We start from the raw sequence: 23,423 nt of genomic DNA on the forward strand, positions 1-23,423 counted from the left end.
TATATATTATATATTTTTATAGATATATACAAAATTTACTATTGTTTTAAATTCTAATATAGATTTAAGGATCAATATCATAAAATATAATAAAAAATAGAAAATATATGGTATTTAAATAATTTTATAAATTAAGGTTTTTCAGAAATGAGCATGTTTCAATATTAAAAAAGTATAAAATCTGGAATTATTTAAGACTTCAATATGGACGCATAGAGCAATTTCATTAATAAGGGACATAAAAAATAGGCGTCGCGAGCTAGACAGACAGGGCTTTTATGGAGCGGTGTATTTCCAGGCAGGGCTGTGCGTGCGGGGTGCCCGGGGAGGCGGAGGGAGGGAGGCGGCCGGGGGCGGGGGCCGGGGGGCGGGGCGGGGCGGAGGCGGCAGCGGCCGCCCGGGGCTTTGCCCGCTCTCTCTCCGGCTCTGCCATGGCTCCGTTCCGCTCCGGCCCGGCGTGGTGGCGCCTCCTGTCCCTGGCCGTGCTCGGCCCCGTGCTCTGCGGCCGCCCGGCGCGGGCCGAGCCGGATCCGGAGCCGGGTCCAGGCCCGACGGCGGCGGCGGGGGACCCGCACGGGCGGCACCTCTACAGCGCGGAGATGCTGCGGCACGGCGCCGCCGCCGCCCCCCACTTCGTCATGTTCTTCGCCCCGTGGTGGGTACCGAGCGCGGCGCGGCCCGGCCCGGCCCGCGCCCTCCGCCCGCCTCTTCCCCGCTGACGTGGCGGGGGAGGTGGCGGGGCCGGGCCGGGCTGGGCCGGCGGGGAGGCCGCGGGGTCGCGCTGCCGCGAGCCCCGCTGCGGGACTGGCGGGGAAGGGCAGCCCCGGGGGCCGGGAAGGGCTGGGACGGGGAGCGGGACCCCCGCGTGTGCGTGGCGCTGGCCGCGGCGGCCGCCCCCGTCACGGAGCCCCGGGCTCAGTTGCGTTGGAAAAGACCTCTGCGATCATCAGGTCCGACCCATCGGCGCCCGAAGCCGCCCCCGGCCGGGGCTGCGGGGGAGTCGCTCCGGCGTGCCTCAAAGAGACCGAGAGCAGTCGCAGCTTGGCCCCCGTCACTTACTCACCCTGGGTCTCCCAGCCTAAGCTCGCAGATGCTTTCATTGCAGAATCTATGCTCTCTTTGCATACACGAAATTTAAGGGTAAATTTGCTGTGTTAACCGCCGTGCTGTGTCCCCGAGGCCACAGGTGTAGGAGAGCTGGAGAGTTATTAGGTTTGTGAGAGATCCACTGGGCTTTTGTCCTGGACCGGTACTTTTGGCTCGAAAATGGTTGAGACGAATGAGGGAGCAGTGCTTTACTGGATATTCCTAGTCAAGAGCACAGTACTTCTCATCCCTGGGTCTTTTTTATGGCTGTTCATAATCTTCTCTTTTCTTTGCCTCTTACCCTACCCTTTTTTATCTTACTGATATCCAGTAGATGTTATTAAGAGTTCTATTGTTAGGGTTGTTAGGTTTCTTTTTTTACTTTTTTTTTTCCTCACAAGTTTTCTTTCATCTAGATAAAATAAAGTTAAGGGAGCAATGTGCAAAAGTTATGTTTTGATCCAAAGTTATCCATTGCGACGTGGTGCCATTTAGGCATGTGAGAGTCTTTGAAATCCATAGCAGGAAAGCATTTCCTTTGAAAACTTTTTTTTGTTATTAACATTGACTTATTTATGCCATGTGAAAATGTTAAGTAAAAGCTTGAAAAGAGCAGATGCCTTTGTTCTCTGAAGATCACAACAGTGGATGACGCCTGACTTGCTGGTGAAGGACTTTTGCCTGAAAGTACAGTAAGGCCTGAGAAGTGCCTGCGCAGAGCAGGAGTCATCTGCTCTCTTCTGTGCTCAGGTGGTGATATCTGCATCTGTCCACCCTTTCACTGACTCTTTCACAGACCTCCCTAAAACCAGATGAGCTTTCTCTTATCCCAAGAGGCTTTCTCCTACTGTTTGTAGGAGACCCTCTGCCAAAAGGGCTGTTGCAGCATCCAGTGTATGCTGCACATCCTCAGCACAGATCAAAGGGAGCGCTGGCCTTGCCCACTTGGATCACACTGTGCCCTTGGGAGGGCTGAGGATCTCTGCTCAACTTAAGTATGAGGGAACTGTGTTTACCAGATTTGTTGCAGCTTCTCTGGATGTTCTCATCCTTAACAAATCTCTTCCAGATCTCTGGTTCATTGGCTTCAGGGCCCTTGGTCTGGATGTATGGCTCCTGACAGATGGCAATAGGGCCAGGTTTCAGGTCCAAGGGAAGAGCAGAACAAAGGGAGCATCCAAGTGCCTGAGAGAGGTGCTTATACCGCTACACCTGTAGTTTAATTGTCAGTGGGATCAGGGTGGGCTGCCTGACAGTCCTGGAGTCTGTGTTAGAGCCTCTTGTCCTGTTCTGAGGTGATGTCCTAGTCTCTGAGGTGATGTGCCAATGCTTCCCACAGGCTGTTGTCTGTAGTTCCAAGGCAAACAGCAAACAGCCCAGCATTCCGCTGGGATTTCTTTCAGATCTGTGTGGGTGCTGCTAATGTTGCACCATCAATGCTACCAGTAAGAGCTGGGTTAGAGCCAGCACCACCCTTCTCTTCCAGATTCTCGAAACAAATGTAGCTGAGGGCCTCACTCAGAAACAGTGGTGGTACAGGTGGGGTTCTACATTTGTTTCAAAGATGGCAGGATACTCCAAGAAGAGCGCATTCCAAGTCACTTGCCATCAGATGTCATAAGACCTTTGTTCAGAAGGCTGTCCCACTTAGTAGGTACACTTGGGACAGAAGGTTATTCTCTTGGTGGCACAAAGTATTCTTAAGTTGTTTGCCATACCAGTTCCATCTCTGCAGAGGAGGGAGGTTCCCCTGGTTCCTTAGCAGGAAATCATCTCAACTGAGTAGTTTTACTTCATTATTTTGACTCTTACAGGTCTTTTCAACATATATTCTTACTTGGTAAACCTGGCAAGTCCACTGAGCTGCAGCAGAATTGATCACCAGAGTTTGTAGTTATTGAGTAGAACACTGTTGGCTGGATTTTACTTCAGTTGAATTCTGTGCAGAGCAAACTGGTCCTGGGCTGCTTATACCATGTTTGTGTTTGTAACTGGATAAGGACTTGAGCTGTACCTTACTGTGGAGCTGCCCTTGCTGGCTGCAGAGCTTAAGCTCTACTAGTGGACCCCAGAAATGTCGGTGTTAGTCTCTTTTGGATCTTCATTTGTGCTTGCCAGTGGAGGTTGTGGATGCTTACAACTTCCTAGCCTATGTAGGGATAAAAGAACAGAACTCATCATTGACACCCAGGTCTCCACTGTCCCCAGCAGCTCCTCCAGCCCCACTGATGTGTCGTAGAGTAGCAGCAGTGAAGGACTGTGTAGGTACGTGGGGTTGAGGGAAGCCTGTGATAGTGCATGGTCTTGTTCTTTGATTTTGCCCTCCTTGGTTTTATATATATTTCCTTGGAAACGTCAGAAAGTGGTTTTGGGACTGTCTTGTATTTCCTTCTATATAATACTGTTTTGGTTTTTTTCAAACTGGGAATGACTAACTAGTCGATTACTGATTCAGATAGGCACATTTTTCCTGCTTTATTCTCAGTTTTAGCTTCCATAATCCAAAGAAGGAAGGAAAGGGGTGTGTATTGCAGAGATCACAGTGTTAAGTAGGGACAAGGAAGCTCTGTTGTGCTTAAAAAACAGGAGGTTAATTACTTGGGATTCCCTTACCTGGTTTTCCATGCTCTGTTCTCTAACACCAGCCAGTATTCATTTGGTGTTTTGAATCACTGCATCCGCTAGGGGAAGGGATCAGTGTATCCAAAATCCTCCTCTTAATTCAAGCTCTGTGAAGGAGTTGACCATGGAGGGACTTCAGTCAGAAGTTAAATATTTAAGGAATATTTGATTTTAATAATAATACATTGTATCCCTTCACTAGGACAATTCAGAAGAAGATCACATAGGAGATTGTATTCAGCCACATTTGTGGGGAGCATGTGTGACCCATTGTGCCTGACTGTTACAGGACCTTATTAAGATCAGAAAAAATTCTTCAAGTAAATCTCAGGGGCTTTTTTGTTTGTTTGTTTGGTTGGTTGGTTGGTCTTTTTTCCTCTCAATGATCTCAGGAGAGAAAGGTGTGAATCCGTGCAACTTTTCTACAATTGTACTCAAAATCACTTGTATGAGTTAAACTATTTTAAGTCCAAGCAAAGTTCTCCAAAGTCCTACTGGTGATTTAATTTTTACTTACAAAGTAGATGTAGGTCATGCCAAGCAATAACTGCTTTCATACTGTCACTCTGAGAATATTTTCTGTTTCTCCAGCTTTGTATTTTTTAGATGTCTTGGAGGGTTGGCAAAAGCAGCCATTAAAGAAAAGTGAAAATCCATTCCTTAAAACTTTCCATCATACTTTGAGGAATAGAGTATTGCTATAATGATTTGAAAGACTAGGAAAACAGTGAGAAGAATAATAGTAATATTTTGCTTCTGGGGAGGTGCTGTTGTAGGAACTATATGAGGCCATTTTTCTGTGTGTATGCAGGTATAAAGAGTTGATGGTGTCCTGCTGGGGCAGAGCACAGGATGGGAGAATTTTCACAGAATATTCTGAGCTGGAAGTGACACACAAGGATCATCAAAATATTGGGAAACTGTATCACGAAATTGGATATGATGTTTCTTGACTTGTGTGTTACAATTCCTCTGAAGCATGGAAGTGCAGGTGGTATTACAAAGAGGCTAGCAACTATTATTTTCTTACCTACTTGCTAAAAAAAAAGGAATTTTGAAATATTAGAATGTAAAGAAAGCTGGGCAACCTTGCAGGATTTTTCTAGAAGGCTGGAAGACCTACAAGGGCTTTGATTAAGCCTTACTAAGTTCAGGGTGTATTTATAGGATTTGTACTGTAAAAGGAGAGTAGCAAGAGGTTCTCAAATATTGGTCATTTTTACATGAGATGTGTTTGCAGCATGCTGCAGTTCTTAATAGCATTTGTTGTTGCTTAGTGTAACAGTGCTTGAGTATGGAAGATTTCTGATGTAACTGATTTTACATTTGATTTAAAGATTTGTTTAAATTTATCAAAATCACCATTCTGCATATGAGGTTTCCATGGGCTCATTTCCCCTCTAAGTGGTAGCAGCTATTAAACAGTATCTTGTCCCTTCTGTCACAGGTGTGGACATTGTCAGCGCCTCCAGCCAACTTGGAATGATTTGGGAGATAAATACAACAACATGGAAAACCCACAGGTCTATGTTGTTAAAGTGGATTGCACTGTAGATATCCCACTGTGCTCTGAATTTGGCGTGCGAGGATACCCTACGTAAGTATAGAAAGAAGACTGCTCCTATTTTTCTTTTTTAGTTTTCCATGATCATCTGCCAATTTCTTGAAGCTGACTTCTAAGCTATATTTTTGCTGGGTTTCTTTGTAGCCCTTTGGACTGCTATATTCATTTTAAGCCTTTTTTTGCAATGTTGCCAAGTATCATGTGATACATAGTACTCTTAGGCTTTTTTTTTTTTTTTTTTTTTTCTTTCAAGAAGCTGTTTTATGTCTTGGAAGGTGGCTGTGTTTAACTGAAGTCCAGAATTTTCCTGTTCTTTTGTGTGGGAGAACCTCTTTCTGAAGCAACAGTACATTGTGCAGCTGTGATATGCATGACAGAGCTGGTTTCTGCTAACAGTACTTCTGAAAATAACTTGCCACAAGTATTTCAGTATGCTGCATCCTTCATAATTGCATTATAGGTGGTCTCTTAGGTTTTTAGTGAACTAAGTGCTCATAAAGCAATAAATGAATAGTATCACTTAGCATAGCAGTGGTGATACTGTGTGGATTTTTTCCTAGCTAAATTTGCTTATATTGGTCTAGTATTTTAAGGTTGCTGTGTTTATGCTGTTATCAAGGATGTATGTCTTACTACCTCAGCTTTGGTAGGCAGAGTATGGTCTAGAGTATACATGAGAGGTCAGTGCCTTTGGGTTAGATGTGTGTTCCCTTTTAGACTGACAGAAAAGGGGCAAAAGGATTTATTTTTCACTCATGTCTTCTTTAAAGCTTCTTGCAAATATGGATGGGATCCCTTCAGCTGCTTCATTAATTATTCATCTTAGTGGGGATAAGTGGAGATTGTATTGATGATTATCTATAGCCCTTCCACAGCCTGAATTTTTCAGTTTTTTCCTTGCCTTTGCTCACTTTGTCTGGTGTTTTTGCCAACCCCAGCAACAGCCTGAACTTTTCATTTGCTCCTGGCTGCACCCACTTGGACGCCGATGAGTGTGACTGAGTAGAAGTTGAGAGTTATAAATAGCACAGTCCTTGCTGTGATAGGAATTGTCCTTAAGGGCAGTGTGTGTCTTGCTTCCACTACAAATAGCAAGAAAGAATGAATATTACAGTTCTGTTTTCACATGTGAGCATTGGTTGTCATTGCCTGTTTGCATAGATTATATTATGGTGCTGTTCCTCTTAGAATAGAATGGCAGAGATTTTTGCATAGGAAAAAATCAATGGATGTGTAATTGCTGGAGGGTTTTTTATCCTCCCTCCTCTTTGAGGTCATTGAATATATAGGAATAGTTAGTGCTTGCTTTTATCTATTTGAAAAGTTAAAAATAATAAGGCAGTCATCTGCTAGGTATAGAAATATAGCAATAAAGGGGAATTCATGGTAACAGTTCTCTTTCTATTTGAGTCAGGTTTGAGCTAGCTTGTTTCTAAAAACCTCCAGCAAGGGAAATTTCACAGTTTCCCCAGGCAGAAGTATTGTTGCAAGTCCAGGTTATGCTGATCCCTACACTGCTTTCCTAAACACCTGTCAAAGGAAAGACTGCATCCCCTTTTCATCCTCTCAGAGAAAAAGTGGCTGAGCAGGTCCCTGCATTTCCTATCACATTTGTCTCAGGATTACTTGGTGGTGCAAAATAAATACTCTCTCAAAATTTACCCTTGTTTGCAGAAAATAAAGGTGCAGCTAGCTTTTTTTTAAGATGTTACCTGAATTTGTTTGTTACTTTTCAAAAAGTGTTGCCAGGATTTGTGTCTTAGATATTTTTCTTTTTCATTTTTTTCCCTTCCTTATTATTCTGACTTTCTGTCATCACAAGGCACATTCAAGAGTACCTTGAAAAGAAGAAACAGTGGGAGCTCCTATCTCTTTTGAATGTATTTGCATTATGTGGTTTAAACACTTTCATATGTTCATTTCTTCCAACTGTGGAACAAGAAGAGAGAGAAACATTTCAAGAAATTAAAGAAGCAGTACAAAATGACAGCTTGTCAAGGGGAACTGAGGGCTAGGTGACTGAAACTCTGATTTGCTTTAAAAAATAAGACTAGGTCAGAATTCAGTATCACACCTCTATTAAATATACTTCCAATTTTTTCTTAAAATTTAGTAGTAGAAGACTTACGTAGTCTATGAGAATGTTTTGATGGTGATTAATGAATGTTGCAATCATGAAGTCTGGATGCTTACAAGAAGTCACTTATCCTCTTGTCTTATTGACTTGTCTCAGTGTGGTTTTAATCAGTTCCATACCACATGACAAGCCCCACACTACAACAGCAATCAGGGAACAAAAGGTGAGAAAGAAATTTCTGGGAAACGAGCACTAGATATTTTTCCTTTGGTGATGGAGAGAGGTGAACAAAACAAAATTGATGCTCTTTGACAAACTGAAATAGGATTCATAGAACTGAATGCTGCAATTTTTAAGTTGTTTTTTCTTATTGATCAAAGTAATATTACACTATGCTGATTTTTAACTTGGTATGTCTTATTTTCTCTTTTAAAAATCTCCTTAAAGCTTACATGGGAAAGAAAAAGAGTCCTAAGTTCTAGCCACGATACTTTAATCTGAAAGGGTTGCCTGATGCTGATGTTAATAGTCAAGAGATCTGGTACTGCAGCCTGAGATGCATTGCCATGGATTAGCAAAGCACGTTATCTTTCTGAGAATGTTTCCTGTGTGAAAATTTTTGCCTCACTCTTCTCTCAATTTTGACCCTTTAGGCTAAAGTTGCTTAAACCGGGACAAGAACCTCTGAAATACCAAGGCCCTAGAGACTTCCAGGCACTGGAAAACTGGATGCTGGAGAAACTAAATGAGGAACCATCTGTAAGTGAAAAGGAAATAATCTTTTCTGCAGGCTTACTTATCTATCATTTCTCTAAGTTAGATTTCAATTTCCAGGACGAAATCTGCTCCTGAGAATAAAAGTCAGGTTGCAGTATCAATCTGAAACAGCTTACATGTAAGTCAGAGTAGTAATTAAAACTGTCATCCTGTGACCTGCTCTCTGTTTCCTGCTTGTAAAATTACAGTACATAATGCAATTTTAATGCTTATACATTTGACATTTTAAGATACAGTCCTTGCTGTCAATTCATTTGACACCTGTAGGCCATAATGTTTCTAGAGTAAGTAAAGCAATTTAGCTCTAATGCATTATAAATTGCATTTGTGTTGAATTTAATTACCTCTTAAAACATAGATACCATCTTTAGCTGAGTTACCTTCTGATAATATTGTGCCTAAAGAAAAGGTTTAAAATGATCAGTTAAGTAAGATATGCTAATACCATCACTAGGAAAATCCTTAAGTTTAGGGGTATCATTCACATACAGGAGCCAAGCCTTGCCTAAAATTAAATTTTTGATTGCTGTTTCTCATCAAGAGAGAACTTTAGTGGTTGCTGAAACACAGTTAGAATGTGATTACATTTAAACAAACATAGTATTTTTAATAATTGAACATTAAATACTAAGTTATTTTAAGAAATACACTTTGAGGTTCCTAAAAAATTCTTTTCAGCTCTAGGGTTAGAGTCTAGAAAGTATCCACTTGCTTTTGCTGAAATGCACATGAGTTTCTTGCAAGTTACATATATTGTTTGTTCTATTTCCATTGTTGCTGTTTTCATGGCACCATTAGGTCATTAGGTAGACAGCGTTCCTTCTGTCGCTAGGGGAGCAGAAAATAGCTTTTGCACTATTTTTAAATAGCCCAAAGACCCCTGAAATGGGTGTGATGGCAGTTGTGGCTGATGTGTGATGCTCTGGAGGCGCTGTTATATAATTTAAGTGTGTTAATATATGGTGATGCAATGAATGCTACAGCAATTACTGTGCCCTGTACTAGAGCACAGAGACTGTACTAGAGCACAGTGAAAGACTGGTATTCCACAGACTCTGGTAACTCTCTTTAATGTGGCAGTCCTTTTCACCTTTTGCTTTCGTGTAGTTGTTTTTTAGGAAACATTAGGTACCTAAATCAAGCTAAGTAAGGACATTGCTTTAGGAATTTAAAATTTCAGAATCTATGGCACTATCACACAATGGTATGATACAAGAAAAAATATTGTGTATTTGCTGTAGAAGAGAAATAAAAGTTATTTTTTCTCATGAATAGGACCCTGAAGCTGATGCAGAACCACCAAAAGCCCCTGAACCTAAGCAGGGAATGTATGAACTCTCAGCAGACAATTTCAAGATGCACATAGCAGAAGGTAACTCTTTTTTCCAAACAAGAGAAACTTGGTTACAGAGACATTAGTAGTGGGAAGTCTGCACCAGAAATGTTTGTTTTCAGGACACCTCCTTCTCACTTTTATTTTCCAGTAATACCTAGTGAAAGAGGTAACTACATGGCAAACTATGTAAAATATGTAAAAATGCTCTGAGTAAATTACATATTGCAAACTATAAGAAAGTTGAAGTACAGCACTCAGAAGGCAGTAAAATTATGGCTCCTCACCCAAGGGAAGAAGCTAGTGGGGCTTGCTTTACTAAACTGTCTCTTTTCCTGAGCTCCTTGCTCAGTCACAGCCTTGCCACTTCATGTTTTTGCAAGTCCCATTTCTTCCTTCCCTAGGTGCTGGTTTGTTCTTCCTCCCAGGTTGTTATTCTGGATAAGTGTAATCCACTCGCTTCCTCCTTCCAGCCCCCATCTCACTCCAGTCTGGCCTTTTATTTGATATTGTTTAGCTTCCTTCCTCCAGAATTAATGTGGGCAAAACACTTTGTCTGTTTGGCTATTTTAAAAAATATTTTGTCTGGAAGCTTTAAAATTAATGCCAGGAGGGATACCTAATAAGGGAAATTTCACCACTCACATGATGTTTTTTTAGACAATGAGCAAAATCTTAGCATACAAACTTTGGGCTGGCATGACAACAGAGGATCCCACTTTCTCCATCTGTTATCTGAAAAAGAAAGGCTGGATAAAATTAAATGTTTGCCCATTTGAAATCACTAGGGAAGTAAAACCAGAACTTCTTAAAGTAACCATTAGCTCAGTAGAAATATTTTCATATGTAAAACAGCATTTTGTGCAGCTAACTTAAAATTTCCCATCATGTCTGGCTTAATGTGGAATTCAATCAAAATTCTCAAATAATTTTCCTCTAAACCATCAGGGATATGCTAAGCATATTCTACCTTCTCAGACTGTAAAGTTCAGTGCATTGTAAATGTTTTAAGTGTTTTTATTATGTATCCATTGGCCTTCATAGAGGAGACATTCTCATGGTCATATCTGATGTTTAAACAGGTTTATGATCATCTGTAAATGTGTTGTACTTTCTTGACTTCAGTAATGAGAAGTTCAGTGCTTATATTTAATGTGAGCCTTAGCAGTTACACCAGCAAAGTTGACTTCTGTTCCTAAATAGCCTCCTTTTACCTTTTTGCTGCTCTGGGACAAAAATAAATTATGTTGTTTTCTATTGAGGAGAGTATGTCAGAGTACATGATAAGAATAGCTAATTTTGACTAGTATTCTCATTAATTCATGGGAAGTTTGATTTTGCAGTTTACTTAACCAATACAAAGCGTGTCAATCAGTTTGAAAGTCTTCCACATGCAGACCAGTCAAGTTAGAGTACACTATTACTGCAGTTTGTTTCCTGGTTGTTTTTTATTGCCTTTCTGCTGACCTTCCTTTGTGAACAAGCCTTCAAACTAGAAATTAATTCAAGTAATATCAGCCCCAAAGCAGTCTTCAAAAGATTATGAATAATTCTGCTAAAAAGCTTTTCTCCAGTTGCTGGTGTTTCCTGCAAATTAATTTTTTTCCCTTATTTTAATTAAGTTCATTTTTATTTCATTAAACAGAGCCTCGCCTTGATGTATGCAAAAATGTGCAGCAATTTGAATTAATTAATCTTAATTTAAAGAAATTGTGTATTCTGGTTCTGTGCAATCAATAATATATACTTTTAAACTAAACCTTAGGAGATAGCACAGGAACTCTCCTCTGCATAAAATGCCATGAACATCTACTAAAGACAGAAATTTCTGAGTAGTTGACATGAAAATTCAAAGAGCAGGGTAGCAAAAGAAAAATGGAAAACTGAACAACATTTTTCAGGTAATTAATGGACTTAATAATTTCTTAGGAAACACCATTGCATTAAGTTGAAATTTATTACTTCAATTTATGCTGTTATCAACATATATTCCTTGGTAGTTCTTTCTACTCTGTAACAGGGCAACTGGTAGAATTAAACACTACGGTAAATGGTTAGGTTAAAAGTATCAGTTTTAATACCTCACTTCTTGGCTTGAGATTGTGAAGCTGTTTGAATTTTCAGGAAATTTGGCAGCGCTGTGGGACTACATACAGTATTGAAAACCTAATTGCTGAAGTATTTTGTCCTGGCCTTTGATTCACAGTGTTTCCTATCTTTAACTCAGGAAATACCATGATAAATTTGCAGCCTGAGATTAGTACCTCGGCTTTAATTGCAGCCAAGTTCATTCCAAATTAGCTAAATATTTTTTTCTTTTCTTTTTTTTTTTTTTCTTTTTAAACTTTAAAGGTAATCACTTCATCAAGTTCTTTGCCCCTTGGTGTGGTCACTGCAAGGCTTTGGCCCCAACCTGGGAACAGCTGGCTCAAGTCTTTGAGCATTCAGAAACTGTCAAAATTGGTAAGGTAGGTGGAGCACTCTTAGTTTGAAAATATGGTTTGTGTCAACATATGTTTGGGCCAAGAATCATGCCTTTTGTGCTATGATTTGCAAATCACAATTGTTTTGTCTGTCACCTCTTAAATCCTTTTATAGTCACTGTATTTTTGTTTTGAGAGTGTCATGGTTTTTTTCTCGCACATCCACAGTTAACAGGACCTCCCCAATTTTAAGCAAAGCCCTGTTGCAAATAGAGCTGCCTCTCTGCATTTCAGAGAGCTGGGAATAAGTCTGCTACTTCAGATGCAGGAAATAATATTTTGAGACTTGTTTTTTATTATTCATTTGCTTTGTCAGAACTTGATAGACTTCAGTATTTATATTAAGTGGGAAAGTGGCTTCTTATTTGTTCTTTGCAGCATTGGATTCCTTAGCAAGCTTTAGCCCTACTGGGTATTTATGATGAGTTATTTCTTTGTTCGTTTTGGTTTTTTTCCTCTTTTTCCCCATAAAAATTTTAAAAGGTTTCAGGTGGGGTCTTACACCTTAAAAATTGATACCTTGTCCTGCTTTACTATTTCCCTTAGGGTTGATAACCAGGTTCTGTGGTGTATTTACCATGGGAGCTTGTTACTTGTACGTGGAGTGACTACTGTGCAGAGGTATGGAGGTGGTCTGGCAATTGCAGTTACTGGCTTTATTTGCTGACCCATACCTAAGTCCAGGTGGCTCATGATGGGAATCCCTCTGTGGAAATCGGACCGGGCTCAACTTCCACGTCCCTAAACTTTCACAGTGGTTCCACTGGCCTGAAATACTGCATGGCAGCAGTACTGTCAGTCCTGCAGAGGGACTCTCCCTCTGCTGTCTCCCCTGCCTTTGCCCTCACAGCACTTTCAGCTGCAGTAGGAGGGATGAGCTTGACTTTTTTTTTTAAATGCTTTTGAAAATCTGTTGATTCAGGTAGGCTGTACATGTACAGCACAGGCCAGCAGAGTTGAACTTTAGAGGAGACATACATATAGATAGATATAAGTACAGTTGAACTTCACAGAAGACACACAAATATGTATAAGTTCAGACCTAGTGGTTATAAAGTTAGATTCCCTCTGAGAATGAAATGTCAGAAGCTTTTTCTCCTTTGAATCTTTCTGTAATTTTTGATACTCTTGTTTGCTGTCTGATGAAATTGTTGCTTAAGTATCTTTATGAAGTTACTGTTCTCTGGTACCCAGAGAAAAATAAACAAGAGATTTCCAAAATTTCTGTTTTAATCAGTTGTCTGTGGTGTTTGCAGTTTGTATTACTGAGAGTTGCTGTTTAATACTTCCACTAAGATTCGTCTTGATGCCTAGACAATTTTATGTAACTGTATAGCTTGTGAAATATATCTTAAAGCATGTCTTGGCTAAGATTTTAAGTCTGTAAGTAAACAGGAAACACAACCCTTTCTAAGAAGGTTGAACTATGACCTTCATCTAATCTGGGGGAATACTGTCTTAACACTGTTTAATCTTTAGAATTGATCTTCAGTGAAAAGCTTCTAAACAAGTAACTTTACAGAATATATTAGAATTGAATGTTGCTATGCACTTGGAGTTTCCCTTGGAACACAGTTCACTTGCTAACTGTTTACATGCCTTCTGAAGTCTTTAAAGAGTGTCTTTTAAAAAATGGGTGAGCCAGTATGTCTTCGCTTTAAAGCTCTCTCACATTAGTGTTTTGTGTCTCATTGTCCATGTACAGATTTTATTAGCTGAGAATACCAAGTACTTTTTAATTGAAATATTTAATTATGTCTTCATTGTTCTTTGTAACTGCTGCTACTTCCTTCTAGCCATACCTCCCTCCCCAATCCCTCCTTAAAAAAATAAATCAATCAAATACACACAGGGCCTCCCAATTATACAACCAAACCACTGTTTGGAAGGCAGACATGATCATTCTCAAGACAGTACTTGGTACTGAGTTTTGCCAAGCCTTGTATTGCTTGTTCCTGTATTTTTCTAAGCTTTTAAACAAGGGCAGCTGTGATGCTTGCTGTATGTTTATTTTAGGCACTGAATAGTTTTGGATTTTATTCCCAAAATGTAGGTCGACTGTACCCAACATTATGAAGTCTGCTCTGAGGCCCAAGTTCGTGGTTATCCCACACTCCTCTGGTTTAGGAATGGTGAAAAGGTGAGTCTGCAAGTTCAGCAAAAAATCACACCATTTTTCTCTGAATAATATTTGGACCATGCTTACATTCTGGAAAAAAAAAATCTGCTTGTGAGAGAAGATATTGGATGTTCATTTGGGTACTAGAAGAGGTAGACTTTGTGCACAGATAAAGGTTTTTGTTCTCTGTTTTGCAGACAGAGAACTGATATAATGTTCATAAATCTGTAAGCAGGATCTCCAGTTATGCTGCTGTGTGAGAGAATTCTGGGTTTACTTTATCATAGTATTTTACTTCATATGAAACACAATAATATACCTGAAATAGAAATAATAATAAAGTATGTAATTTTCACAACATTTATCAGAAGGGTCTCATCTCTAAGTGGTGTCCATCTGCTGAGTGATGTCTAGAGATGCAAATTTTCTTTCTTATATAAACCCAAACATTTCACATGACACTGTGAGTGAGAATCTTGTGGGCCCAGTTGACATTTTTCCGTGCAGCAATTCAGAGAACTAAAATATTCTGAAATTATGGGGAGATAAAATATTTATAAATCCCACATACCTGAACAGCAGTAAATAAACATATTATAAATTGTAGTGTTATCCATACTATATTTCACAATTTCAAGATTAGTTAAATATATTCAATGGATATTCAAGACCTGCAAGAGAACCCAGGACTACACTTCTAGCTCTTACCTGCTAAGTTCTTGGCACGGGGAAGGAAGAGAGGGTTTTCTTCCATTCATCTTGCATTCATTTTTGAACATTTGCAGTATCAGCAACGTTAAGTTTTGTTACTTGAAACAGTTTAGTGGCCACTGCTTGTGTACATTTTCTGGCACTCTGAAGAGAAACTGGCTGCAAGTAGGTACCATATGAGGTTTGGTACAAGCACCCCTGTAAGATCAGACACTAGGGAATTTAAATGAAGCAGCCCCTGTGTATTTGAATCCAAACCAGATTCACATAAGTGTGCAGCCTTGTGACCTCTCAAGCAGCACAACTGGAAGCTGAGGGAGTGCTCAAATCAAGAATGGTGGCATGTCCAAGGCTAGAGGTTTTTAGTTAATTAAACTTTAGTTTAAGTGTTGTAATAATTGAAGTTCCTTGGAGTTATTTCAAACAAGAGTGCAGTGAAAGAAAAAAAATCACTGCTGTTGTATTTGGTAAAGCTGAACCTTGGCCATTAATCTGAACAATGTATTTCAGTTGACATCAAACTCTCTTTCCCCACTGGCAGTGTGGCATTCCTTGGTAGAATACTGCCACCAAAATCACATGTTCCTCCATGGGCTGATACAACAGATTTGAAAAAACACAGAACGACCTGTCTGGCAGCTATGATACTGGTCAGTAAGGGGAAGGAGGAGAACTGATTCACTCATCCAGCCTTGTCTGTAGTACCTTCAGCCCCTTTGCCATAACTGAAGTCTGGCATCACACCACGGCTGTTGGTGAGATGCAGCAGATACTCTGGGAGGAACCCTGACCCTGCCCTGCTGACATGAATACAAACAAACAGGTACAGGCTTCTTGCTCCTTAGGGACTGACTGACACTCAGTGCCAGGAAAGGGGCAGTAGTTACAGGAAATATCAATTACAAAAGAAGGAAAATGTGTAGAAAGAGTTCCAATGATAAAGGAAAGTTGAAGAGATGTCTGTTCTTCCTCCTAATGTATGGAAGATTTTCTGTTGTTTTCAAAGAGTCTTCCTCATCTGCAAGAGGAAATACATCTTGCAGCCCACACGACATAGGACCACATCTCAAGAATTCTATCCTAAATAGATATGTAATGCCTCAAAGATATGATCTCTCTTCTGAACAGGAAAATTAATACTAATTTTTACAGACAGCCCTGAGGGCAATCATGCAAGAGCCAAATTGCAGAGGGCCAACAGTGGGTTTGAGACTAAAAGCTGCTCACAAGTGCTCTGATTTCTTATTCTGACGATCTCTTGATTGTCTTGTTCTCTGGATTTGGAAAGTACCTGAAATATGGGGAAGCATCCAAGGTAAACTCTGGTCTCTCAAAGATCTGGCTGGCTGACTGCTTGATGTGCAGGTTAAAAAATAGGATTAGACTTTTGGGAGAGTGGTGCCATTGGAAATGTCTGCCCTGCAGCAGGCTGCTGTTGTTTCTTGCACCCAGGTGAACCTAGGTGCCCAGAGTGCAATGCCTTACTATTTGGGTTTTCCAAGGACTTGTGGCAAGTGTGTAGGCCAGAGGAATGACTGTGTAGTCCAGAGACAGGCAAGTTAAAGTTTTCAGCCCTGTCAAAGTGCTGCCTAGAGCTCACAGGGTAACAGAGACCACACCCAAACCACAGAGGGTATTTTATTGTTCCTTGTAGTAGAGTTTGATTAAAAAAAAAATAAAACTTTTAAAAAGTTGACTAGGGTGAGACCAGAAGGTCAAAGTGGAAATGTTTCAAAAATTTGCTTCTATGTTTCTAAAATACCTTTCATTTCAAGGGAATGTTAGATTGTTTCTTTTGGGTACTGAAGAATCTGTGGCAGAAGCTGAAGACATGGAGCGAATGGAATGTCATAGAGAAGTTTAAGAACTAGATAATCATATATATTATTTATTTGCTTACACTTGGCAATCTTATGTTTCACTAGTAATTATTGATTTGCTTTGTCAACTGCACATAGAGGGTTGCACAAACTATTTGCTAATTGTAGGGTGACCAGTACAAAGGGAAGAGGGATTTTGATTCCTTGAAAGAATACGTGGATTCCCAACTGCAGAGCTCTGGGAAAGAGCCACCAGCAGATAAACCTGTTGAAGCCCCACAGCCACCTGCAGAGCCCACCCCTGTTGAGGTAAGTGCTGCTGCACTCTGCAGCAATGTAAGGTGCTCAGACTGTTTTAGCTGCCTGTCTGAGTCCTCCATGTGTTTCTCTGACAGCTTAACAATTTCTGGATGTAAACTGTACCAAATACTTCCCTGATTGTTTTTTTGAGTAACTGATGAGTGGAATCAGATCCCAAATCCTAGAGATACTTTTACTAACCTGATGAATTGGAGAAGGAAAAAAAATTCTGATTCCTATTTTATGGTTGCAATAAGTTGTTTAGATATAGGCATATATGTGGTCTTTTTGGCCAGTAGAACTTCAGGCACCTGGGTCTGTATGACAGCATATTTCACCACTATAGAGATGAACATTTTTTGCAAGATTATCACTGGAATCCAGGAGGATGGTACACACTGCTAAGCCCTAAAAAAAGCCAGGATTCTATATTAGAAATCTATCTGCAGAAGCAATGAACAAAGATTATAAAGACCAGTACCGAAATGGTAAGGTAATGTGCCCTATAACAAGAAAACTCTTTGGCATTTGGAGACTTATTTTTATCTTGGTTGTTGGAGCTACAGGCTTATGTTGTGAAGAAATTGGCAGAAATAACCTTTATACAATTGTAGTACATGGAATATAATTTTCTGTCTTTTCTAATCCCCTTGGAATTTCATCTGTCATTTTTCTTGGAGATGAATGAAAAATTGGTGAGGCTGAGAAATTAGGGATGGATATCAAACATAATTTTTCATGAAATGTGCAGAACATACTTTCTGCCTATAAAATAAGGGACAGGGATTTACACTCCCTTGTGCTATAGAATGAACTTATATAATTAGGCAACAATATTATTAATATAAATGCAGTTTCTATGCGGCTTCTTTAAGGAAAATATTACCTTTCCCAGCTGACTTTTCCAGCAGCATTACCCATTTTGCATAAAGTGGCTTACCAAACATTACAGACCACATAGATTTGCAATTTTCATGCTCTTCAATTTTTATTTTCTTAATTGACCTCATATTTGGAAGATCCCAATGAGCTGGTGTTAGTACAATGCCGAAAGTAATTAGTTGTCTTTCTATTTTTATAGAAATAACACAAACCACATGTGACACAAATTCCCTCTTCTGCCTTGCATTCACCAGCACACACACAAGGAAGAAGGGATTGTTGGGGGAATTTTTTTTGGCCAAATAATAGTAGACATAGTGTAGGACTCAGTTTGTCCTTACAACTTTTATCTTCAGACCCCCTGACTCCTTGTTTTCATGAATTTTGAAACAAGGGGCCAGCCCCTGTAGCCAGCAAACAGCGACTGCATTTGCCATCAGTTGACCACAGGCAGCAAAGGCAATGAGTTCCCACTCCAAATTTGTGTGCCAGTGTTGAGCCCCTACTTGGATTCCCCTGTGTCTTATATAGCCCAAGTACTTGCCAGCCCTTTTACAGAAGCTGTACTTTTACATCCATGAGACTTCTCTACTGTCAGACGTGGCTAAAATCATTTAAAAAAAGATCCCCGTGGATTAAGGCAGTGTGACCAGCAGATGCTCAGATTATGTGATTGCCTTAGATGTCTTTTTTTGAGACACAAAGTTAAAATTGAGATATCTGATGTTAAAATTATTTTTGTGGTTATATAGTTCACATTGCTATTCTGATAGTAATCTACAGAGCTTTCAAATTTGTTTTACTGTGCAAATCGTGGGGAAGTCGTTATTAATCAGGTTTTCACATATTGTATCTTAGATTGTATATTATATTTGGAATATCAGTTTTAGATAGCCATTTAGGAAAATCAGAGTAGAAGCACAGTGCTGCTTTTTGCTTCATTTAATTATTTCTGATTATTTAATAATTAGAAAGTATAAAGGTATAATTTCTGATTTCTGAACAATTATTTAGAGGTAATAACACTTCAGCACAGTGAAATAATTCCATGAACTAACAGTTGTTTACAGAAATGTTTAAAGGTACTGGATAATTTGGATTTTCAAATTTAATTTTGGCTTCACAAAACTTACTGGGGTTAAAATAGAATGGATAATATTGTCAGCTGTAATCTTGTTTTTCCTTTAATTTCATTTGATTTTGACGCTTTTATAGGCATGAGGTACATTTATTTGTTTTTAATCCCTCCCACCCTTAAAGGTCTCACACAAAAAATGAAGTTTCAGCTCCATGCTCTCATGTGAGACTGTAAGCATGTGCCTTCCTCCCATCATTCCCTTGCTCCTGATATTATCAGGAGTAGAAACATTTCCTGGCATCCATTCAAGTGTGGTGTTGTGATATCCTCTTGACAGGCAAGTCTGTGTTTTTGGTAACAGATTTTTCTGTAAATGCAATGCAGGAGAAGAAAGAACAGAGAGAGCAGCTCTTAGACATCACTTGTGTGCCTTGAATACCTCATTAAAATCTCAGATGGCCATTACCTGCTTGAAGCCAACTCCTCTAAGGGCTGTTCCTTGAAACATAGTGTATTAAAATTAAGGTGATTTTTTACAATTACTCAAAATCTGGATACAGGCAAATCCTTTGAAAATAGGAAAGCTTTGTTTCTCCAGTTATGGATGAGATTCAGTGTAAAACACTCTTTTCTCAGCATGTCTCTAGGGAAGGAAAGTTGCTGAGAAGTTAAAGGCAGGTCTGCTGCTGCTACTCTTGTTTATATTACCAACAATATTATCTTTTCCAATTCCAGTTTCCCTTTTAGGAATGTAAAAGCTCAGTAGACTGATGTTGTATATACAAAATGTTTTGATATTTTTTTTCTCTTTTTCTTTTTTCTGAGGGCAGGCTGCAGTGCTCTCTCTCTCTGAAAAAGACTTTGATGCAACCATTGCTAGGGGAATCACCTTTATTAAATTCTACGCTCCATGGTAAGAAGTTTGCAGCTGTTGCTGTTCAGGATTATTGCTGGCCTAAGATGTGAGTGCAATAGTTGCTGTAGGTCTTTGAGCTGTAGTACTGTATTTGTTGTCTTGATCTGAACTGTGAATTAGCTGAAGAATGTGTGTGTTGGCAAGAGTCACAGCAAAAAAAGGCTCAGTCTTGTTTAGCTCCCTTGAGCTGCCTCTCTGTGGAAAGGCTGACACAGAAGCTTTACCGTGTCAGCCTCCAGGTACTGCTGGGGTAACAGGGAGAGTGAAGTTTTCTTTGCAGGTGCAGCATGTTCCTATCCCTGGGTTAGGGTGAGATGAGGGGAGTATATCACCATATCTCAGTGCTGAGAAAGGAGAGGATTCTGGCCTTAGGGCACTCTCCAGCCTCACTTGGAAGCCTCATTGGAGCACCTGAATTTTGATACAGATTGTTGAGCTATGGATAATTAACTGCCTGTTACTCTTCAAATAACTGTCCAAAAACTAATTTGCACAAGTGACAATTTTAAGATGTTCTTAAGCGTGGATGTTCATGCAGTATGTTTCTTAGTGGGACCCAAGGTAAGAGTGCCCAGTGTAGGTGTAGATACTCAATGGAACACGTTGGAGGGGGGAATGAAAGTCACATCTGGCATCTGCCATTCCTACTATATCTAGCAGAGTCTGGGACCCCAGATGGGTTAAGACCTCATTATTACAAACTTGTAGAAGTAGTATTTCCCCCTTTTTCTTACCATTCCCTTTCTGAGACAAAAAGAAATTTTCACACTTTTCTCTCTGGTTTATAGAATTCATCTTATTTGTGCCTCTACAAATTTAATGAAACTTGCATGCCATCTTGCTCATCCATTGCTGGTCTTTTAGCCAACAGAAGGAAGCCTAGTGTAGGGGGAGAGATTAAACTTAAGCTGTATCCCACTGTGTGAAAGATAACACATCTCTGATTTTCACTAGCATTCCATTAACACAGTGTATAAATTATAAAAAGATCTTTTGTTTAGGTTACAAAAGGCCCCATTACAAAGCCACACAAGCAAATGCCACCCCTATTTAGATTTGCTCAGTCATCTCAAAATATTGCCATTTAACTTCAACAGTAGGCATAAATATGTTTCTTAGTGTAGGCAAGAAATACCTGGGAGCATTTCATTTCACTTAAGCTCAGTGCTGCAGGCTTTTCCAGTGTTGTCACCCTTTGCTGCTTGAGAACCACTGCTATGCTCTCTTCCATCTGTAAGATCTGCTTTTGGATGTGAGCAAGTATCTGCCACCACTGGGTTAAGAAATGTCCTGCGTGCACGCCCCTCATCTTTTACTGCTCTTTCCTCACTGCCTTTATCCCCTCTGTACTGGGAGGAACTTAGATTGAGTCTGTGCCTGTGCTGCTTCTGCCCCACCTGCAGAACTGGCTGGGAAATTCAGTTCACCCCTGTGCTCAAGAGCAGCTTCTCCTCCCCGTTTGATTGTCTCTTATTAACAATACCATGTCCTCGTCTCATGAGCTTATCGTGGGATGCTGCTGGATCTCACAGATAGGCTCAGTGCTGGATGGCAGGCTGAGAACCAGTGGTTTCAGGATGTAGAGTCACCAGTGTGTGCTGCCTGGCTGCAACACTCAGAAAGCCATTTAGGAAAATGCTTCCTATATTTATGTAACTCATATCCTAGTTTTGGCTCTGAAAGTCAGGCTTGTGACTGCCTGTAGTGCTCTGCATATAAATGACCATATTCTCTTCCAAATGGATTAACTTCTGTAGGGCTCAGCAAACACTATTATGTTGCTTTCTAGTTCTGCCCTTCAGTTAGTTTTGGATAAATATTAATGTTAACTTGCATCGTAAGCACAAAATCATCCTGTTCTAGTAGTTTTTGTGCATGGTCAGAAATGCTTTTATACTGTCACTGTGTATTAACAAGGTAGTTTAAATATACACTGGCTTGCATTAAGAAAACTTATGCTGAGACATCTTTCATTATTTTTGTAAATGCCCTGATCCAGCCTCGAGGCAATTATGGGTCTGTTTTAATAACCCAATTAAGGTGCAGCTGGGTTAGAATAGTATGAGCAATGCAGATTTAAAGTCTAAAGTGCTTTGGGAATTCTTCTTAAAGGCAGTAAGAAGTTCACATTAGGAACTTGACTAAGCCAAGTTCAAAATATGAACAGAATGAATGCTAATGGTCAAGGAGGCCATTAGGAACTGGAAGAAATTTAATAGGGAAATTAAAATCTCATTTAACGAATTAAAACTCGGTCTGTGTAGCTTTAGCATGACTGGCATATGCTACCTGAAAAATTAATTCTACAGACATTCTGTGTCTTCCTAAAAGCATTTTTGTTTCCAAGAGATCTTTTTTTTTCCATTTAAATATTCTCTGTGCTTGTCTTTATTTGGCTTCATATTCCTCTGTGGGATAAAATGTTAATGTACCGAGATCTAGAATACCATTCTAGGCAAGACTAACAAAGGCCAGAAAGTACTTCAGTGCTTAACTTAAATAATATCACTTCTTTTCTTAGAAAAAAGAATTTACTGACATAATAGTGCAAGGGAGTTGGAGGGCCAAATCATTAGGGGATAGGAAAGGCTGCTAGTTAAACTTACAGCAATTGCAGCATGACAGTAGAGATAAAGTAGAAAGTGTATCTGCTAAACAAATCTCCCTCCTTTGTTTCTAGGTGTGGTCACTGTAAGAACTTGGCTCCAACCTGGGAGAACCTTGCCAAAGAGCAATTTCCAGGTTTGACTGATGTCAAAATAGCAGAAGTGGACTGCACTGTGGAACGTAACGTCTGCAACAGATTTTCTGTAAGTGTGAAAGCTCTGAAATGAAGGGGACAGTATTGTGTACCAGATGTTGGAGGCTCCAGTGTGCAGCCCAACTGGCTGCTGCATTCCAGGTGCCTGGTGACAGTACAGCTGTGGTCTCTGTTAGCCAAAAAGAGGCACCTGGTGACATAATTTTGTTCCTGAACTGTTTGTTCAGGCTTGGTCATTTTCATTATTGGACAAAGCTGAGGAAGTCCCTACTTAGTGCTGTCTTGCGGTATCCCATGCTGAATTCTGTTCCTAGGAAAAAAATGTCTTTAAGAGCTGTTAGGCAGACAATTGAAGACAGAGGGCTGTCATTCCAAGAACCTAGAGGAACATATATTACCCCATTCTCTTAAAAATGTTCAGAAATTGCAGGTTGGCATTGAAAGTTCTGCTGTGGATTTGTTTTTTTAAATTAAAATGACTTACTGTTTTAGAGAGGTTTGATGGCTTTTCAGAATCAGGTAAATATGAGTGATGGATACAAATTTAAACAATAATAGCAAATTTCTTTTTTTTTTGTGTGATTGTCTTTTGAAGGTGCGTGGTTATCCTACGCTTCTGCTCTTCCGAGGTGGAAAGAAAATCAGTGAACACAACGGAACGAGAGACCTTGAATCACTGCATAACTTTGTCTTGCGTCAGGCAAGGGATGAACTGTAATAAAAGTCTGGATGCTCTGTCCCTGGCTGTCTCTGTACAGTAGCTGAAGGATTTCTATCTTTGCTAATTTTCAAATAGTGTATTTGGGGGTGGGGCATTTTTTTGTTTCTTTGTTTCTAGAAAATTGAATGTACTAAACTTTGGTATCTTCCCCTTGTGTGTGTGTTAGAGACACA

At 39.9% G+C, this 23,423-nt stretch overlaps 1 protein-coding gene across 1 annotated transcript; it reads left to right on the forward strand.

The window, feature by feature from the left end:
- The first annotated feature begins 416 nt into the window (after positions 1-416).
- TXNDC5 (thioredoxin domain containing 5) lies at positions 417-23,268 on the forward strand. Its single transcript, XM_050971108.1, has 10 exons — positions 417-655; positions 5,156-5,305; positions 8,003-8,108; positions 9,402-9,498; positions 11,812-11,927; positions 13,996-14,082; positions 16,761-16,901; positions 19,683-19,765; positions 22,449-22,578; positions 23,125-23,268. Exons 1-10 carry the CDS (start codon positions 432-434, stop codon positions 23,245-23,247), a joined length of 1,257 nt encoding a protein of 418 aa, XP_050827065.1. The 5' UTR covers positions 417-431; the 3' UTR covers positions 23,248-23,268.
- Positions 23,269-23,423: the final 155 nt, after the last annotated feature.

Source organism: Serinus canaria, chromosome 2 (genome assembly GCF_022539315.1).
Source record: "Serinus canaria isolate serCan28SL12 chromosome 2, serCan2020, whole genome shotgun sequence".
In the NCBI taxonomy this organism is placed as follows: Eukaryota; Metazoa; Chordata; class Aves; order Passeriformes; family Fringillidae; genus Serinus; species Serinus canaria.